The sequence below is a fragment of the Schistocerca americana genome, chromosome 3 (assembly GCF_021461395.2).
Source record: "Schistocerca americana isolate TAMUIC-IGC-003095 chromosome 3, iqSchAmer2.1, whole genome shotgun sequence".
Taxonomy (NCBI): domain Eukaryota; kingdom Metazoa; phylum Arthropoda; class Insecta; order Orthoptera; family Acrididae; genus Schistocerca; species Schistocerca americana.
In genome coordinates, this window is record NC_060121.1 from 577,192,494 (window position 1) to 577,214,081 (window position 21,588).

General features: G+C 41.9%; 1 protein-coding gene across 1 annotated transcript in view; it reads left to right on the forward strand.

Annotated features, from left to right (window-relative positions):
* The window catches only part of LOC124606238 (serine/threonine-protein phosphatase 6 regulatory ankyrin repeat subunit A-like), a 156,314-nt gene that overhangs the window by 34,871 nt on the left and 99,855 nt on the right, over window positions 1–21,588 (forward strand). Inside the window, exon 3 of the mRNA XM_047138213.1 lies at window positions 19,161–19,358. Coding sequence (XP_046994169.1) covers window positions 19,161–19,358 — 198 coding nt within the window. The remainder of the gene's footprint in view (window positions 1–19,160; window positions 19,359–21,588) is intronic.

The window sequence follows — 21,588 nt, forward strand, 5'->3', positions numbered from 1 at the left end:
ATCTTAATAGGGACTTACCTTGAGCAAAGACAGTACATTAAGTTATATCTGACGTGATTTAGATAAACTGAGTTCTGTACACATACTTTTACTATGTTTGAGGTCGATAAAAGTAACTCCTGACCACTGATTCAATGTAGCAAGCCACAAATAAAGTTTTCGGTATCATCTATGTCAGATGACCGTTCAGAGGATGACGGAAAACTGCGCTAGGAAGGGCAGACTGGATAAAACTTGTTGGACGGGCTTACACCCAAGCAAGGTTCTAAAGCCATGAGAAGAAGAGGAAAAAGAAGAAGGATATGATGAAAGGAATGACATCGATTGATGTGCTATCTGGTCCGACGTTCATTGCACTATCACGTTCTTGTAACTTTGAGAAATGTATCTATGTCAGATGACCGTTCAGAGGATGACGGAAAACTGCGCTAGGAAGGGCAGACTGGATAAAACTTGTTGGACGGGCTTACACCCAAGCAAGGTTCTAAAGCCATGAGAAGAAGAGGAAAAAGAAGAAGGATATGATGAAAGGAATGACATCGATTGATGTGCTATCTGGTCCGACGTTCATTGCACTATCACGTTCTTGTAACTTTGAGAAATGTATATACTGATAAATCAAAACACCTCTTCATAGTTCAGTATTTAGTTCGTAAATAACTTACAGAAGACGCTTATGACGACATCGGAGATGATTATGTATGCTGACAACTTGGCACACATCAACTCACTCTGAAGTATCGCTTGATGTCTCTGAAATCTAAAGACAACCTTGTGCGTACCAATCTGCGGAATGTAGTGTCACAAAACCAAGCCTGAAGTTGCTTTTAGTAAAAGGACTGAAGTTCTTGAAGGTTAAGGTTAATTTATACCAGTATTTACTTAAGCGTTGTTTTGTTGCATACTGTGGCATCAATACTTGAGTCCATTATTTCCACAGACGTCTCTGCTACCTTATCAAAATGAAACAAATGTTTTTTTCCAAATTTAAATCATCCGGGATTTGTGTGTAATGTGTCGCATCGCAAAGTAATTGTAATGTTCATTTCAAAACTAGTCTTAAATTTTCTGACTTTCTTATATTTCCGAAGTTACGGAGAATTTAATAATATGATTTATTTTTGTAACATTAACTTGGCTAACGCGTTTAGATTACAGTAGTAGGTGTAAAACATGGCACTTTCTGTTCTCTAGTACTTGCTGAGTAAATGTTATTTTTCCAAACGGTCTTTCAATTTCCTCTGAATATTATAGAACAGCTTTCTTCTCTCATGTGTGACAAAAGTTTAGTTGGACTCCCGTGGAAAATATTATCCTATTATGGCCAGTTACTACATATCCTCAGTACGTGGTAGCAGAATATGGGATGAAGTATTCAAGTAATTTCAACATACGAAATATGGATATCTTACGGGAATTCCTAAATATAATTTCGGAAGGAATCAGCAAGATATCAGCAATGTTTTGCTGCTGTCACAAGTATGTTTAACGTGTAAAGAAAAAGTGTAACTAACTTGAAATAAAATTTATTTATGTTCAAAGAGTATCCTGTAATGGTACCACTATCGATTTTGCTCCCATAATCGATAATGAATTTGTGACAATGCCACGTTTTACAACAGCTAAGGTAATTGTCCCTATTGATGAAATTATCTGCCGCTTTTGCCGGTTTTCGGATGTACAGCTCATACCATGCGAATGGCGTATGTTGCATCTTAGGCTAAAAGAATTATTGAACAAAGTGTAAAGAACACTAACGTTACACCCACCTAGAGTAGACATCTGGATCAACTATCGCCAAACACTGTCTCATCTGTAAACATGGAATAGAATAGTAAGAACTTCTGGGATACTGTGATAAAGGCGTCAATCGAGATTACAGTGACAGATCATTTCATTAACAGTCACAGATTTTCCATTCTTGGGTGATTGGTGTGTTATCTGAAACTTTAAACGGAAATGCCATGTGGCTAGACTTTACATGTGGAGAGCATCGTTGTTCCGGTGTCGTTTTACCAGCCAGTTACATTCAAAATCACACCAACACATCATAACCTAGTCTATAGGATCTACATTTACTCTCTGCAAGCCATCTCGTGTTGAATAGCGTACTTCTCATTCCACTAGCTTTTTTATTTTGCCTAATTCAATTCGCGTATGGCACGTGGGAAGAACATCAGTCACTAATACTTCGTATGAGCCCATCTTTCTCCGTTCTCCGTTTTTCTCGCTGTGGTTCTTCCGCGTGTCAGATGTGATAGAAACTAGTACGTTGCCCAACTTTCCTAGGAACTTCATCGATTGCGACTCTATCTTCCTTCTAGGAGTTTAAAAGATGAGTTTTTATGTCTGTAACGTTTATTGTCGTCTATGGGGACCACAGACCAGGCCGTTGCTTTTACTTTTACGCCCACCATAATCAGTGAAAGTCATTTGATCCTTGGAACAGCGCTGCATTTTCTTAATGCAGTACAGTCAGGCGGATATACTTTGAACAAAACAACTTACCAAAAATTCACTGAATTTATTGACCTCTCAACCACAACAACACCTTGAAATTAGTATGTACAAACACCAGAAATGTTTTGCATCATCCCAGTCCCCAGAACCCCTGAAGATAGACGCTGACTGTGGATATTATATCACAGACACAGTCCCTTAGCCTGTTGAGAGATGTCACTAAACACGCCTAAAGACGTACGCAACCATGCATGGGTAGCACTTATTAGACGGAGGGGTTCCGACGGTCGATTAGTTCCGGTCATTCCACCAGGAAGAAGGTACATGGCTCGTACCGTCTGTAGTTCAACCATGCCTAGACGGTCAATACCGCGGTTCGATCGAGTTCGCATTGTTACCTTGTGCCAGGAAGGACTCTCAACAAAGGAAGTGTCCAGGCGCCTAGGAGTGAACCAGAGTAATGTTGCTCGGACATGGAGGAGATACAGGGAGACAGGAACTGTCGATGACATGCCTCACTCAAGCCGCCCAAGGGCTACTAGTGTAGTGGATGACCGCTACCTACAGATTATGGCTCGGACGAATCCTGACAGCAACGCCACCATGTTGAATAATACTATTCGTGCAGCCACAGGGCATCGTGTTACGATTCAAACAGTGTGCAATACGCTGCATGATGCGCAATTCACTCCCGATGTCCATGCGAGGTTCGTCTTAGCAGCCATGACAACACGCAGCGCAGTACAGGTGGGCCCAACAACTTGCCGAATGGACCGCTCAGGAATGGCATCAAGTTCTCTTCACCGTTGAGTGTCGCATGTGCCTTCAGCCAGAAAATCACGGGAGACGTGTTTGGAGGCAACCCAGTCAGTCTGAACGCCTTAGACCCACTGTCCAGCGAGTGCAGCAAGGTGGAAGTTCCCTGCTGCTTTGGGGTGGCATTATGTGGGGCCGACGCACGACTCTGGTGGTCATGGAAAGTGCCGTAAAAGCTGTACGATACGGGAGTTCCATACTCCGACCGATAGTGCAACCATATCGGCTGCATATTGGCGCATTCGTCTTCATGGACAATAAATCACGCCCCCATCGTGCTCATCTTGGGAGTTGAGCCCTGTCGAACACGCCTGGGCTAGATCGAAAGGGGCTGATTATGGATGAAGTGACCCCACCACCCACTCTGAAGGATCTACGCTGAATCACCGTTGAGGAATGGGACAATCTGTGCCAACAATGCCTGATGAACTAGTGGATCGTATGCTACGACGAATACAAGCATGCGCCAGTGCAAGAGGACGTGCAACTTGGTTTTAATTGTACCGGTGTGTACAGCAATCTCGACCACCACCTCTGAAGGTCTCTCTGTATGGTGCTTTTGTATGTGTGGTTTTGATGAGCAATAAGAAGGGCGGAAATGATGTTTATGTTGATCTCTACTCCCATTTTCTTTACAGGTTCCGGAACTCTCGGAACCGATGTGATGCAATGTGTAGTTTACTTGATTATTAACCATTGCACGAATGTTCAGTTTCGTCATATTCGTGTTTCATATGAAACATTCAACAGCCGGACCTCGTCTAATTATTTCAAAGTCCACAGTTGTCCACGACCTTGTATGACTACATCCAACGACTGCCAGAAATATTTCAAAAGTCCAATTACTGTAGGAAATGTTTTAAAGTTCAACGACTGTGGCAAATGTGTCGAAGCACAACAACAGTAGGAAATATGTCGAAGTCCAGCGACCGTAGGAGATACTTCAAAGTATAACGATAGTGGGTAATATTGCAAAGGCCGATGACTGTCGGTAGTGTTTAAAATGTCAACAACAACTAGAATATTTCCAAGCCCCACAACTTGGAAAAATTGGTGAATCTCCCCAAGAAAAACAATGCAACCGTTTCAGTGCTCATCTCCCAACACATCCTACTTACACAAATTGTATCACACGTGCGAATATTACTGTCTCTAATAATTTCTATAGGAATTACGTTTTGCTTTGCCATTTAAAAGTTTTGTAGTTCTTTCCCGTACACATCATGCTATGTGTTTATAAATTTTCTGTAACGGTTAGTCCTCGAATGATGTCTAAAATCTGAAAAACAACAATAGCCTCCCGCAATCTTGATCCTCGTACCTCTTTTACTTAATACATCTTTCATACTATTCGACATGCCAAAGCATTGATGGTCACATGAAAATTCTCAGTGAGGTCAGTATAGTTTAACATAATGACTCTTTTACTTATTCAAAATCCTTTCTACACCTTTCAGTAGACCACCAGTCCACTTTCGTTTTCACCAAAGTATCCGTAGGAACACAACCAGATCCTAAATCAGTTAACTTATTTACAACTTTCTCATTTATTTTCTCTTCAATTGTAGACTGTGACTGAGTTTTCATACTGGTTTTGTTTCCAAAATCGTGTTCTTCAACAACTCTTGCTCCTGGCATAGTATAAATGCATAGTGACCAACTGTTTCTTTCCTCCAACAGTACTCCACACGATTTTCTTGGTTAGCGACAATAATTTAATTCTCACCAGCTTAGTTCCTCATATCCGTCTCCTCTCCTCTGTTTCCTGTTTTAACTGTCTGGTCTGTCATTCCTCTAAATCTGTCGCTAAAACCTGGATGTGTATTATGTGTTACTTGACAATAATCCACCGCAAGTTTATCATAAACTCCAGCATCTATTCTCTGTCTCTTCATATTACTGTTACGTGTGTTCCGCTTACACTCATTCCCTTTCTCAGAATACCTTATGTAATCAATCACATCTAGAAATTTCATTAACACTCGGACATTCTCCCAAGTTCTACGTATTATTCTGTATTTCTCCATGTTAACTTAATAATTACTGTTCCAATCAGATGTTTCTCAACAGTTCAGTGATTCAGATATTTGACATGTGTTATATGGCGCTCTACAAGAATCCTGTATCCACCAAATGATTCGTTATAAATCCGTCTTAATGGCTGTATGCTGTAGCCTTAAGAACTTCTGGATACATGATGACTCTTAAATTTCTCTTATGATTCAGATCTCTCTAGTTTACCAGTCCCCGTTACACAGTATTATCTTCTAAATGATGAATTGCAAATCACGTTGCAGTAGGTTAAGTACCTTCAAAAGTTCTCAGAAACAAACTAGATGAGATTTACATTGAGAATCAAAAACAGAAACTCTCTATGCGACGCCTTTGCCCACTTCAAAGCAAAAATCCTCCGACCAGTCTACCTCTACACCCTCTTTGATGTACACTGATAACCGCTTAAGCCTCGTTGCGTTTTCCCCGAGTGCTGTACAGTGATGAAGTATTTTCACTTTTAATATTTGTACCTCCTTACCATAGTTTTCCACATCATGTCACAATTCACCACTCATGACACGGAAACTCTCCACAAACAAACTACCCTCTCTCTCTCTCTTTTTTCCACGTCTAGACTTCATCAATGTATTTACTTACCCTCTGCTCTAAGGACTCTTACCCTATTTCGACGATTTGAATTTCAAATATATCTACTTCATGCACCAGGGTTTTAAGCTCATAACGATCTTCCAGTTCTTTAATAATTAGTTACGTGAGTGAAGCATGTTTTATTACCTGTTGTCTTCTTTTCCGTCTCCTTTATATTCTTCGAAGTTGCGTCTCGCACTGAGATTAACCTGTGATCACGCACCAGTGTTATTCACAAACACGAGTTCTTCTTCCGTCAGTGTGTGTATATACAGGGTGAACATTAATAAAAGGGATAAACTGCAGGCAACAAGCTGCAGGGACGGATCCCTGACAGAAAATGGAGGAGGAAAGATCCTATGAACATGTATCGGGAAATGCATCGTTGCCACGGTAAACAGCGCCGACGAATGACAGTTCCTCTGAACACATCCCATGTGTTCGTTTTATGTTGCAGGCTATGTGGTTGACGAAGCGTACCGTAAGTAACGTAATGGTCCAGTATTCGCGACGGAAACGAGCGGAGATGGTGTTTGTGCATGACCAGGAAGATGGAAAAGGTCGAGAGGCAGCACAGCCACGTCAAAACAAATACCCTCACAGATACCAAGCATATCACAGAAAATTTCAAGCCCTTTTTGAGCGATTGTCTAACGATTGGTCTTTCTAGACAGACGAACGTGCAGGAATGTGGAGGACTGTGCATGCTCCTGAACTGGAACTTGTTTTAGTGTTCGTCTCAATGTCCTGTAGAGCCAGGTCCTCCACATCGGGTGTACGTACAGCCCGCCGCCTCCCTGCACTTTTGTCTGTCTGAAAAGACCCATGATCAAACAAATTCACATGGTATAGCGGTGCTGCCTCCCGAACGTTTCCATCCCGTTGGCTGTACGCAAACAGCATCTTGGCTTGTTCCCGACATGAATACCGCTGCTGCTTACAGTGCGCTGCGTCAATCACAGAGCCTGCCACACACAAGGAACACATGACTTGTTGTCAGGGGAAGTGTCATTCTACAGTGACAACGACGCATTCCCGGACACACTTTCGCAGAACATTTTTTCCTCCATTTCCAGTCAGGATTCAGTCCTTGTAATCTCGGTTTTATGAATGTTCATCTCGTATACAGGGTGTTACAAAAAGGTACGGCCAAACTTTCAGGAAACATTCCTCACACACAAAGAAAGAAAATATGTTATGTGGACATGTGTCCGGAAACGCTTACTTTCCATGTTAGAGCTCATCCTATTATTTCTCTTCAAATCACATTAATCAAGGAATGGAAACACACAGCAACAGAACGTACCAGCGTGACTTCAAACACTTTGTTACAGGAAATGTTCAAAATGTCCTCCGTTAGCGAGGATACATGCATCCACCCTCCGTCGCATGGAATCCATGATGCGCTGATGCAGCCCAGGAGAATCGCGTATTGTATCACAGCCGTCCACAATACGAGCACGAAGAGTCTCTACATTTGGTACCGGGGTTGCGTAGACAAGAGCTTTCAAATGCCCCCATAAATGAAAGTCAAGAGGGTTGAGGTCAGGAGAGCGTGGGGGCCATGGAATTGGCCCGCCTCTACCAATCCGTCGGTCACCGAATCTGTTGTTGAGAAGCGTACTAACACTTCGACTGAAATGTGTAGGAGCTCCATCGTGCATGAACCACATGTTGTATCGTACTTGTAAAGGCACAGGTAGAGTATCCCGTATGAAATCATGATAACGTGCTCCATTGAGCGTAGGAGGACGAAACTAAAATGAGCTCTAACATGGAAATTAAGCGTTTCCGGACACATGTCCACATAACATCTTTTCTTTATTTGTATGTGAGGAATGTTTCCTGAAAGTTTGTCCGTACCTTTTTGTAACACCCTGTATATCAACACAACACTCAGTTGTAACGCTTCTGTGGGGAGGTTGGTGTCGCTGCAGGAACAGGTCAGCGTAGTCTCTTCCATTTCATTCAGTGAACCTGTAGTGGTGTTACCCGTAAACCTATTCTTCACCTGTTACGTTTCGAATTAAGAAATATAAACCTAAGTCAGAACAGAGCAATATTAAAAGCTAAACTGAAGTGCCCTCATACGAAAATACTCAGAAAAAAAAAAAACCGTCCGCACTCTGTCGGTGAAGTTTTGGTTCACTCTGTATATATTACAGTCCACAAATCTTCAAAAAATAAGTCTCCTCATAATGCACAAATTATAATAATTTCGGAAGTCATATACACGTAAACATTATATAGGAACTTCCTATGGAACACAATGATATACTAACATTATACAAGGTGTGCACAGACTTGCTAGTACCGTGGGCCTGAAATGCCTCAGTGTGACTAAGTAAGGGCAGCATATAAAATAAATCTACAGTTCACATCATTTGCTTTACAAATATTCGCTTTATTGAAATTTTACCTTTTTATTACTATTTACTGGGGAAATAAATGTTTACAGGTTCACAGAAATGAGTAAAACTGTTACGTACCTTCGTCCCAAAACTTTAGCGCACGAATGTATGAGGTAATGAAGCTAACTGGCGTAAGGTAAATGCTCAAATCACTAAGACTGAACAATGCCGTTACCTGCAGGACCACTTACAGATATTGTTATAGCGACTGCATTATTGTTCGAGTGCGCAACTTCAAAAATGAGCAGTGTGCCATGAAACAAGTTATGATTCTGATTTGCGATTCCCCTGCCCTAACTCCAGCTTCATTGAAGTGGCCGAAAAGAACTAAGTTCCACGAAACCTCGCTCCGTTTTCTTTTCACGAGGGAATTACAAATGAGTAAACAAATATGCAAAAATGAACAGCGAGGAGTCGGCTTTTAGGTGCTAGTATAGAATAGACGGAAAAAGAAGTTACAGGTCACTTTTTAAGTTCCGAAGGTTAGGAGCAAATGCCGAGAGAAAAACTTGCAATCTAGCAGGTTGACTGCTTGGACGAACGTCAAACGCTGTCAAGTAGCACCTAAGAGAGGCGCAGATTTTCGGGTTAGAAAGGATGTTCGCAGGTGACTCAGGAGACTGAAGAGTCTGAATCAGTTTCATTGTTTCCTTGGCAGTAACTACTATATTGATGGCTAATACTGAACACTGGAATAGCAAAGGATGCAACTGGTTGCATAACAGATATCAGAGACTGAGTCTTTGGCATGAGAGGTAACAGAAGTAGCAATTACTAGCAGAATAGTGAAGTACAACTCTGGGAGAAGCACTCCAAGTGAGAAACACAGTCTTAGTCAGTGAGTAAGGGAATTGGCGTACCAACAATTTGACTAAGGACTCACTACCATACCGAAGTCAAGAGTGTTTAAGGGATGGTGGTGGCGCCCAGATTCTCTCTGGGGTGTAGTAATCCCGCTATTCCACCGCGCTGTATGGGCATCGACGAATCTGATGTGAAGCTCTGCACCTCCAGGGAGCCTCTGGACAACCATATCAAGATTCCTGCACTTCTCCTACTCCGTATGGAGGGACGTTCCTGGCTTTCACGCTACCAAACTCTAACTTTGGTAGCAATAGCGTTCATTTCGTATAATATATGTTAAGAAAAGGCAACCCTACGTTTATAGCGTTTGTAGATGCGGAGAATCGTTTTAATAATGTTGATGTGAATACATTCTTTAAAATTATAAAAGTAGGACCAGTGGTAAAACACAGGAAGTGGAAGGCTATTTACAGCATGTAGAGAAATCACACAGCAGTTAGAAGGGTCGATGGGCATGAAAAGAAGTCAGTGGTTGAGAAAGGAGTGAGACAGTGCTGTAGCCTACCTCCAACGTTAATCAATATGTTCATTGAGCAAGCAGTAACGGAAACCAAAGAAAAATTTTAAGTAGGAATTAAAGTTAAAGTAGAAATAAAACCCTTGAGGGTTGCAATTGCAATGCAGTCAGATACAGCAAGGAAGTTGGGGCAGCTGTTGAACAGAATGGACATGCCTTGAAAGCACAATATAAGATGAGCATCAACCAAAGCAAAAAACGATAATGGTGAAGCTGAGGGAATAGATTAGGGAACGAGACACGTACGGTAATAGAAGAATTTTTAATTTAGGGGAATAAAATAACTGATGATGATCGAAGTAGCTATGACATAAAATGTAGACTAGCAACGGCAAGAAAAGTATTTCTGGAGAAGGGAAGTGTGTTAACATCGAATATAGATTTAAGTGTTAGGAAGTCTTTTCTGACGGTATTTATGTGGAGTGTACTGAAGTAAACATGGGCAGTAAACAGTTCAGGCTAGAACTCAACAGAAACTTTTGAAATGCATTTCTACAGAATAATATAAAATGAGTTGAAAATGTAATAATCGTTGGGTACCTTAAGGCTGGTGTAGGGGAATCAAATGGAGAAAGGATTATAGGAGAATATGGATTAAGCAATAGGAATGAGATAAGGAACAGACTGATTGAGTTCTGTGAGGATTACAAGTGGTGGAGGTGTACTTGGAAAAGACTCATAGACATGGGAAGACTCGAGTTGGATTATATCAACGTCAGACAGAGACGCCTAAATCAGATATTGGATACTAAAGCGTATCCAGGAGTGTAAATAGACTCGGATCATATTTTAGTGAATATGAGGAGAATATTGAAGTTTAAGAGAAATGACAAGAGAATTGCCCCACGGGATTAGCCGAGCGGTCAAGGGCGCTGCAGTCATGTCCTGTGCGGCTGCTCCTGGCGGAGGTTCGAGTCCTTCCTCGGGCATGGGTGTGTGTGATTGTCTGTAGGATAATTCAGGTTAAGTAGTGTGTACGCTTAGGGACTGATGACCTTAACAGTTAAGTCCCATTCGATGTCAAACACATTTTTGACAGAAGAATCAGTGCGGAAGGAAGTGAGATACTGGAACACAAACGAATGATGAGAGGTCTCTTAAGTTCGCTCACTACATGGATACTGATATAAGGAACATCACAATAGACAGTTCACTTCCGGAGTAGTGGACATCTCTAGTAACGGCAACCATAGACGTTGGCCAGTCAGACACAGGAGCAAGAAGGTAAGAAATATTGGGTAAAGGAAGAAGTAATTAAATTGATCGCTGGCTGGAGTGGCCGAGCGATTCTAGGCGTTTCAGTCCTGAACCGCACGACCGCTACGGTAGCAGGTTCGAATCCTGTCTCTGGCATGGATGTGTGTGGTGTCCTTAGGTTAATTAGTTTTAAGTAGTTCTAGGGGACTGATGATCTCAGATGTTAAGTCCCATAGTGCTCACAGCCATTTGAACCATTTGAACCAATTCAGTTAATCGACAAAAGAAGGAAATATTAAAACGTTTAGGGAAAGACGAGAATACAGCAATATAAATCACTTAGAAATGAAATATGAAGCAGCAGCCGAGACGAAAAGACTTCTAGAAAGATTTGAAGAAACTCAATTAAGAGTTCAAAGGGAATTCCACTGTTAAACGCAGAAGAAAGAGCGAGTAGATGGAAGGACTATATTGAAGGCCTTCACGAGGGGGAGGACTATTCCGGTTACTTAATAGAAAAAGAAACGGGAGTCGAGAAGGAGGGAAGGGTTCTCATATTTGAGTCAAAATTTATAAGAACTCTGATGGTCTTGTGAACAATTTAAGTGGAAGGGATGCATAACACTCCGTCGGAACGTCTAAAATGGTAACCAGACTACTTATCAAGTTGGTGTGCAGAATCCACGCTATTGACGACGTACCATCAGACTTTGGGAGCAGCATCATCCACACATTTTCAAAGAAAACAGGGATAGATAATTGCGAAAACTATTTCACAATCAGCTTGACATCTCATGCATCCTGCCTGCTGAAAAGTCTAATAAACAGTAGAAAATGCAGCATATGTTAGATGACCACCAGTTTAACTTTTAGAAGAAGCAGAGACACCAGAAACGCAGATCTGACGTTCCACTAGATGAAGGAAACAGTACTGAAAAAGTGGAAGAGATGTTAACAGGATTTGTCGGTCTAGAAAAAACGCTCAAAAGTGCGAGTCTGAAAGATGTTCGAAACTCTAAGAATGGTAGATTTACCAGCAAGGAAAGATGGGTGATACATAATATGTACAATAACCAACTGCTCCGATCAAAAACGGTGTAATACAGGGATACATCCTTTCGTCCATACTGTTTATTTTTATATTCAGGGAGAAAAGACGGAAGTAAAAGAAAGTTTTAAGAGAAGGATTAAATCCAGGGTGAACGGATATCGGTGTTGACATTGCCATCCTCAATGAAAGTGAAGAGTTACAGAATGTTTTGAATGTGATGAAAAGTTTAATGATTACAGAATATAAACTGGGAGAAAACCGAAGAAAGAAAAAAATGATGAGGAGTGGTAGAAACAAGAATAGCGAGTAGGTTAGTACAAAAATTGGTCGTCACGATATAGATGAAGTTAAAGAATTGTGCTATCTCTGAAGCAAAATGACCCATGATGGACGAAGGAAGGAGAACATAAAAAGCAGAGTTTCAGAGGCCAAGAGGGCTTTCCTAGACTAAAGAAGCCTACCGGTATTAAATGTAAACGTATTCCGAAGACAAAATTACTGCCAATAAACGTTTGGAACACAGCATTTTAGAGTAGTAAATCAAAGAGCGCGGGGAAATTGGGCAGATGAGAATCCAAGCACTCGAGATGTGGCACTACAGAAGAGTGTTGTAAATGATGTGGACTGATAAAATAAGGAGTGAGGAGTTACTCTGCAGAACTGGCGAAGAAAGGAATGTATGGAAAACACTGAGAAGAAGAAGGGACAGAAAGACAGGACATTTGTTAAGCATCAGGGTTTGACCTCTATGGTACTGGAGAGAGCTGTAAAAGTTAAAAACTATAGGGGAAGACAGAGTTTGGAATACACCCAACAAATGGTTGAGAAAGTAGTGCGCAGGTGCTACTCTGAAATGAAGTCATTGGTGCAGAAGGGGAATTTGTGGCAAGCTGCATCAAATCCTTCAGGTGACTGAAGACTCAAAGAAAAAATAAAACTGCTAATGCAAGTTGTGATTTTTCAGAATTATTTAAATCTTCATGTACCTCATTACTGCAGTATGTAGTCATTGTTCTTACATGTATGAGATCATTACACTCTTTACATCTATTCATATTAAGTAACAAATAAATATAAAGTTTAATAATCTTAATCTCACCTCTGTACATTTCCGAGGCCATCGTATCCATAGAAATCTTTTTCGCCACGTGCCTCTGGCGTAATCTTGTCAATCTCCTTCTCAACTCTTTCTCTGTCCACCTCCTCTGTCCCATTCTCTCATCATCCATCTCCTCCATCCTCCTTTCTCAGTCCATTTCATCATCCACCCTCTCACTACCCATTCTGTCCCTCCTTATCTGCATATTTAGGGCTGCAAAGGAGATCGATACAGCAAGCCGATATTACTCCATAAGGCAAGGATTTAAGAAGTACTTTATGCCCTTGATGTAGGATATCCTGCACAAGAGGTCGATAAGGCGGACTGATACGTTTACCACGCAACACTCCTAATGTCAGCCTATAAAACAGGGGCTGATAAAAAATACATTTTCACTTGTGCCTCTACTTCTATTAGAGCTAGCAATCCCCACAGTTCTGAAGTTTGCAGTTTGTGTTCCACAGGGGTTTTGGAGGAGAAACTGATTATAGATACTCGCATACTGCTTTGTGTATATAGGTTAGCGTTTTCTCTGTGGCTTCACTCAAGTACGACACATATAATGCATACACCTCCTCCTCTTCAGTTTCTGTATCCACCTCTTCCTCCCTCTGTCTCTACGTCCATTTAATTATCTCACTTCTGTATGTCTGTTTCCTCGTGCCCACTGCCACTCTCTCTTGCTATGTCCTTCCCCTTCTCTTTGACCCCCTCGCCTGCTCCATCTCTGTATTTAACTCCCCTTCCTCCTTTTGCATATGCCCATTACTCCACTACATGTTCCACCCACCTCCTGCAGTTACCCTTCCTCCTACCTCTGCCTGTCTACCGCCTCCTCCTCTTTTTCTGTCCATTTCGTCCTTTCTGTCTATGGCCAAGTCCTGGTCTTCCTTCCACTGCACACCAAAGTCCGATATTGATCGCAATTCAAATAAAACAAATATCTGTGCAACTTTCACGGTTTTGTGATATTATATGATCACAGTAAGTTGCTGCCTATTGCTGCCTATTGCCGTTTCGTGTTTAATACAAGTACATATTTAGAGGCAACTGTATCTTACCTTAGTTTGTCACTAATATTAAATTTAATTTTTTGTGTCTGATGCCAAGTTAATTTTCTCTCTATCATTCCCTTTTGCTCCTATGCCTCTATGGCTTCATTACTTTAGGATTTGTTTAAAACAGGTATGCCTCACATTATCTACAACACAGTATATCACCTGCACGCATAATTTTCAACATAGTAAAATTTAATTTTTTGAAATATACTCTCCCATTAGTTGTAGTTGATTTTTCTCTATTTTAAGCTGATCTAAAGATGTCACCTCCAAAATGAGATCTCTGAGAGCAAAAATATATTTTGGTCATGGAGATCAAGGAATTTTATCCCACTTTCTCTGTATCACTGTTTTATTCAGGACAGTGTCACACTTTGTTACATACGTTCATAGTTACAGCTTTAAAATTACAGCTGTTAAATATCATCACTGTATAAATATAATTATGTATGATTATATGTGAGTATATATTACAAGATGAATACATATTACAGGAGAGAGAGGGCAGGAGGTGATAGGCACTCTGTGAAGATGTATCAGATGGGCAGAGAGGAGGGTTGGGTGAGATGAATAGAGACAAAGTAGGAGGAGATGGATGGAGAGAGTGTGAACTAGGATGAGATGGAGAACAGAGTGGATGGAGCAAGGAAGGGGCTATAAGATGGATGCACAGGGAAAGGCGGAGGAGGGGACATGGATAGAGGGTGAGGGGATGGAAATATGATCACAGGCAGGGAGAGGGGTAGATGGGCAGAGACAGTGAGAGGAGGAGCTGCAGTGACGGAGACTGAGAAGGAGGGGATGGACCAGTAGAAGTGTGGTGGGGGGATGAGGTACACAAAGAGTCAGTGGGACTTGCTACCCAAATATATATATATATATATATATATATATATATATATATATATATATAGCTTCACTTGGATAGCATATTCAACATATATATACACTACTGGCCATTTAAATTGCTACACCAAGAAGAAATGCAGATGATAAATGGGTATTCATAGCACAGATATGTATATTATACTAGGACTGATGTGTGATTACATTTTCACACAATTTGTGTGCATAGATCCAGAGAAATCAAACCCAGAACATCCACGCCTGGCCATAATAACGGCCTTCATATGCCTGGGCATTGAGTCAAACAGAGCTTGGACGGCGTGTGCAGGTACAAATGCCCATGCAGCTTGAGCACGATACCTCAGTTAATCAAAAGTAGTGACTGGTGTATTGTGACGAGCCAGTTGCTCGGCCACTACTGACCAGACATTTTCAATTGGTGAGAGACTTGGAGAGTGTGCTGGCCAGGCAGCAGTCGAACATTTTCTACATCCAGAAAGGCCCGTACAGGACCTCCAACATGCGGTCGTGCATTATCCTGCTGAAATTTGGGGTTTCGCAGGGATCGAATGAAGGGTAGAGCCACGGGTTGTAACACATCTGAAATGTAACGTCCACTGTTCAAAGTGCCGTCAATGCGAACAAGAGGTGACCGAGACGTGTAACCAATGGCACCCCATACCATCACACCGGGTGATACGCCAGTATGGCGATGACGAAGGCACGCTTCCAATATGCGTTCACCTCGACGTCGCCAACCACGGATGCGACCATTATGATGTAAACAGATCCTGAATTCATCCGAAAAAAATGACGCTTTGCTATTCGTGCACCCAGGTTCGTTGTTGAGTACACTATCGCAGGCACTCCTGTCTGTGATGCAGTGTCAAGGGTAACAGCAGCCATCTTCTCCGCGCTGATAATCCATGCTGCTGCGAACGTCGTCGAACTGTTCGTGCAGATGGTTATTGTCTTGTAAATGTCCCCATCTGTGGACTCAGAGATCGATACGTGGCTGCACGATCCGTTACAGCCATGTGGGTAAGATGCCTGTCATTCGACTACTAGTGATAGGAGGACATTGGGATCCAGCTCAGCGTTCCGTATTATCCTCCTGAACCCACTGATTCCATATTCTGCTAACAGTCATTGGATCTCTACCAACGGGAGCAGCAATGTCGAGATACGATAAACCGCAATAGTGATAGGCTACAATCCGACCTTTATCAAAGTCGGAAACGTGATGGTACGCATTTCTCCTCCTTAAACGAGGCATCACAACAACGTTTCACCTGGCAACGCCAGTCAAATGCTGTTTGTGTATGAGAAATCGGTAGGAAACTTTCCTCATTTCAGCACGTTGTAGGTGTCGCCACCAGCGGCAAACTTGTGTGAATGCTCTGAAAAGCTAATCATTTGCATATCACAGCATCTCCTTCTTGTCGTTTAAATTTCGCGTCTGTAGCACGTGATCTTCGTGGTGTAGCAATTTTAATGTCCAGTGTGTGTGTGTGTGTGTGTGTGTGTGTGTGTGTGACTATGCAATAACCATTCACAGATGGCAGGTGGCAAAATCAGTAGTGGTGAGTATAAAAAGCATGTCAGAGCAACACCAATTGTTGTAATGTAGAAACCGAGTGACCTACCCGGTGTCCAAAATGACATGATCATTGGCTTTTGGGCAAAGCATAGAAGCGTTTCCGAAATGCCTAAGGCTTTTGGACATAGCGTAGAAGAATTTCCGAAATGGCTTAGTTTGTAAATAGTTTGTGTGCTACCTTGTTGATGTCCCCTGTTTACAGCAAAATGGCACTATCCAGAACTGGCGCAAGACAACTGTGTTGTACCATGGGATACGAAAAAATGGTTCAAATGGCTCTGAGCACTATGGGACTTAACATCTGTGGTCATCAGTCGCCTAGAACTTAGAACTACTTAAACCTAACTAACCTAAGGATATCACACACACCCATGCCTGGGGCAGGATCCAACCTGCGACTGTAGCAGTCGCGTGGTTCCGGACCGAGCGCCTAGAACCGCTAGACCACCGCGGCCGGCCATGGGATACGAGTGAAAGTGGTTGCAGAGATGTGTAGAGATGAATACAGGAGTATCTGTTGAGCAACTGACCTTCCAGAGCAGCCAAGAGGGTACCAACTTTGTTTCCCCAGTGGCTCTACAGCGAATGTTGGTGCATATGGCCTCCACAACAGGTGCCTGGATGATGCAACCATGCTGACTGCTGTGCATCAGTAAAGAAGGCTGGAGTTTGCCTACCAGTATTGCAACTGGACATCCATTGGTTGTGGCAAGTGGCATTCTCCATGCTCCATAGTACACATGGTTGCTGGCATGCTAGCCCTGCTAGCGTCCAAGCTGGAGGGAACGTTATTTTCTGGGGGTTGTTTTGTTTGCGTTCGCTGGGTACTACGGTCATTCTGGAAGGCGCAATGGATCTACACATGCATGCATCTATCCTTGGCGACCATGTTCACCCTACATATAGTTTATTTCTTCCTGGCACAATGGTATCTAACAGAAGAACAACACGAGATGCCACACAGCCCATAATGTATGTAAATGGTTTGAAGAGCACTGGGACGAATTTACCTCAACCACAAGACTTCTCAGATTTAAACCTAATAGAGAATCTGTAGTGCAGCCTCAGCTGAGTTGTTTGTGCTGTGGATACTCAATTGAGAAATCTAGAGCAGTCTGGTCACAGTACTGTAGACGTCATGGCTCCACAACCCTTTTGGAACCTTCCTTAACTTCAATGTGTCTCTTGCTGCACATCGCGCAGTGGTCTGGACCACAAAACGTGGTTATTCAGGCTTTTGATAGGTGTTCACGTTAATGTGACTTAGCAGTGTATAAGAGAGTACCATCATTGTTTCCCCAGTGGCTCTACAGTGAATGTTGGTGCATATAGTCTCCACAACAGGTGCCTGGATGATGCACTCATGCTGACTGCTGTGCATCAGTAAAGAAGGCTGGAGTTTATGTCCAGCGCCTATATCCAAATCCTTGGAATGTTGACGAGAGACCTACTGATACACAGACAACAAATTTAAGTGGTATCAGCTCTTTGGAAGCTAGAAGCTCCTAGCTCCCATAGAAGTGGAGATATGGGTTAAAACATTCAACTGCAGCCACTGCCATGCATGATAGTCATGTTGTATGAGAGTAGTATCAGCCTACCTCATCGAACTCTGTGCAGGGCAATCTAGGGGTCAGGTGCGAGAAACAGTTTTCCAGCCCCTACTCTGTAGGCTGCCCTTCACAATTCATGTGTTGTAAGGGGATAGTATTGGGCTTCCTTATCTACCTGCCTTGCAGGGCAGCTTGCATTAGGAATAGTGCTTTTTTAGGTTGGTTGGTTCCTTTGAGTAAATAGGGAAATAGCAAGCCATTAACAGTTATTTTCTGCTGGACAGCTGGTGAGACACTGAAGTGTGGACGTATGGATGGAAAATGCTTAGTACATACTGACAGGCAAAGCTCACTTAGTTGTGCAGTTACAACCATGCCGAAAACATCAGCAGTAAATTATATGATGTGTTTCTAGGAAGAGAGTTAGATGCATAGAAAAAGCAACCTACATGCTGATGTATGTACCTATCAAGATACCATATATACGAATATCTGCGTATAGTATCCACTGTATACTGCATATAAAGCAGTGTAGGTTTATTTATGTCCAGTGTCTTTCGCCTAAAGCTCTCGACCGATTTCCAACAAATTTAGTACACACACACAGCAAACTGCACTAGTATCAGCATTGTATTTTAACCCACTGTTATATAAGGCGCACTGCATAATGGACTTGTTGTGTGGGACTTTTATTGATCTTCCTTATAATTTGCTTTGCGGCTCAGCTTGCCAGTTAGGGGCAAGATGCAGTTCTCCAGTCTCCAACTGTAAGGGGAGTTGTATTGGGCTGCTTCATTCATTAACTTCTGTTACAGTAGCTACACATACAGAAGGGTATGGCTGGTGGAAGGCTGAGGTGCTGTTTTAAGACTAACGTGGATGGCTTGACAAGGGAGAAAAGTCTGGTACTGGTCGCCATTTAAATAAAAACAAACTTCTGTGCAACAAAGACTGTATTGTAATCTCATTGACGTGTAGAGATAAAATTATTTGTATGAACCAGGTCGTGGTGATGTTGACTTCAGTCTCAAATATTTCGTTTCAGATGATGCTGTTTCTTCTGGATGCAGGTGCTGATCCGTGTGCGGTATCAGTGCTTGGCTATAAGCCACTTCACACGGCAGTACTGACTGGAGACGTGAAACAAGTGAAATCTCTTTTGAAGAAGGGCGTAGATATCAATGATACGACCGAACAGGGCTTTACGCCAATGATGATAGCGGCATGTATTCGAAATCTCAAGGTAAGTTGCTGTTGTCAAGATGCTATTTCCAAAGGGTGTGACTTTCTACAACAGATTCATGTCAGACATTATCCGCAAACGCTACTTGACCACAGCACCGCGAGAACTGAGTAGCCGAGTTCGACAAGAGGTAGTTACACAAGAACCAAAAAGAGTTTCAGCAACAGTTAATAGAAATTTTACAGTCTTAATATTTTAGAGGTATTTACAGATTCAGTAAGATTAATTTATTGTCCTAAATATGTAAATGAATGTTTGGTGTGGTGGATGATTTCCAAATACTTCAACAGTATTCAATAGTCTCTATAAGTTACGAGTTCTCGTGCATTACTTTTAGCAATTAATTCACCTTTCATCTGTGTTATGGTATCGTAAAACAAATTTCAAACGACTGCAATGCTACCACAAATAAAACAAAGTGACCAACGGTTGTACACACAGTGATTCAGAAAACTTATTCGTTATTACTTCCAGAACTAACCCGAAATTCTACTAAATCTTGTAAATCGAACGACTTCCCAACCACGTAACGCTGTTATGCCTCTCAAGACACAAGGACATGACAGTCCTACATCTACATGGTTACTCCGCAATTCACACTTATGTGCCTGGCTGAGGTTCATTGAACCATTTTCATACTACTTCAATACCATCCCACTCTCGAAAGGTCCGTGGGAAAAAGGAACACCTAAATCTTTCCATTCGAGTTCTGATTTCTCTTAATTTTTTATGATGATCATTTCTCCCTACGTAGGTGGGTGTCAACAAAATATTTTCGCATTCGGAAGAAAAAGTTGGTGATTGAAATTTCGTAAATAGATCTCGCTGCAAAGAAAACCGCCTTTGTTTCAATGACTACCACCCTAATTCGCGTATCATATCAGTGACACTCTCACCACTATTGCGTGATAACACGAAACGAGCTGCCCTTCTTTGTACTCTTTCGATGTCCTCCGTCAATCCTACCTACTAAGGATTCCAAACAGCGCAGCAATATTCCAGCAGAGGACGGACAAGTGTGATGTAGCCTGTCTCTTTAGTGGGTTTGTCGCATCTTCTTAGTGTTCTGCCAACAAAGCGCAGTCTTTGATTCGCCTTCCCCACAATATCATCTATGTGGTCTTTCCGGTTTAAGTTGCTCGTATTTGTAATTCCTAGGTAGCCCTTAGATTAGTGCGATTTATCGTATACCCAAAATTTATCGCATTTCTTTTAGTACTCATGTGGATGACCTCTCTCTTTCTTTGTTTAGTGCCAATTGCCACTTTTCGCACTATACAGAAATCCTCTCTAGATCATTTTGTAATTGGAGTTGATCATCTGATGATATTAATAGTCGGTAAATTACAGCATTACCTGCAAAAAATCTAAAGGGGCTGCTCAGATTATCACCTAGGTCATTTATGTAAATCAGAAACAGCATAGGGCCTATGACGTCAGATATCACTTCAGTTCTATTCGATGATTTACCATTTATCACTACGAACTGTGACCTCTCTGAGAGTAAATCACGAATCCAGTCACACAACTGAGACGATACTCCATATGCACGCAATTTGATTAATAGTCGCTTGTGAGGAACGGTATCAAAAGCCTTCTGGAAATCTAAGAATATGGAATCGTTTTGAGATCCATTGTCAACAGCACTCATTACTTCATGGGAATAAAGAGCTAGCTGTGTTGCACAAGAACCATATTTTCTGAATCCGTGTAGGTTATGTATCAACAAGTCATTTTCTTCATGGTGATTCATAATGTTCGAGTGCAGTATCTGCTCCAAAATCCTACTGCAAATTGAGATCAGCGGTATGGGTATGTAATTCAATGAGTTACTCCTACTTTCTTTTGTTGAATGTTGGTGTGACCTGTGCTACTTTCCAGTCTTTAGGAACAGACCTTTCATCAAGTGATCGGTTGTATATGATTGCTAAGAAAGGCGCTATTGTGTCTGCATACTCTGAAAGGAACCTGATTGGTATATCATCTCGACAGGAAGACCTGCCATTCTTAAGTGATTTAAGTTATTTCGCAACACCTAAGATATCTACTTTTATGTCACTCATGCTAACAGCTGTTTTTGTTTCGAATTCACGAATATTTACTTCGTCTTCTTTCGTGAAGGAATTGCGGAAAACTGTGCTTAGTAACTCGGCTTTAGTGTCACCATCATCGGTTACATTTCCAACGCTATCGTGCAGTGACGGTATTGACTGTTTTTTGCTACTGGTGT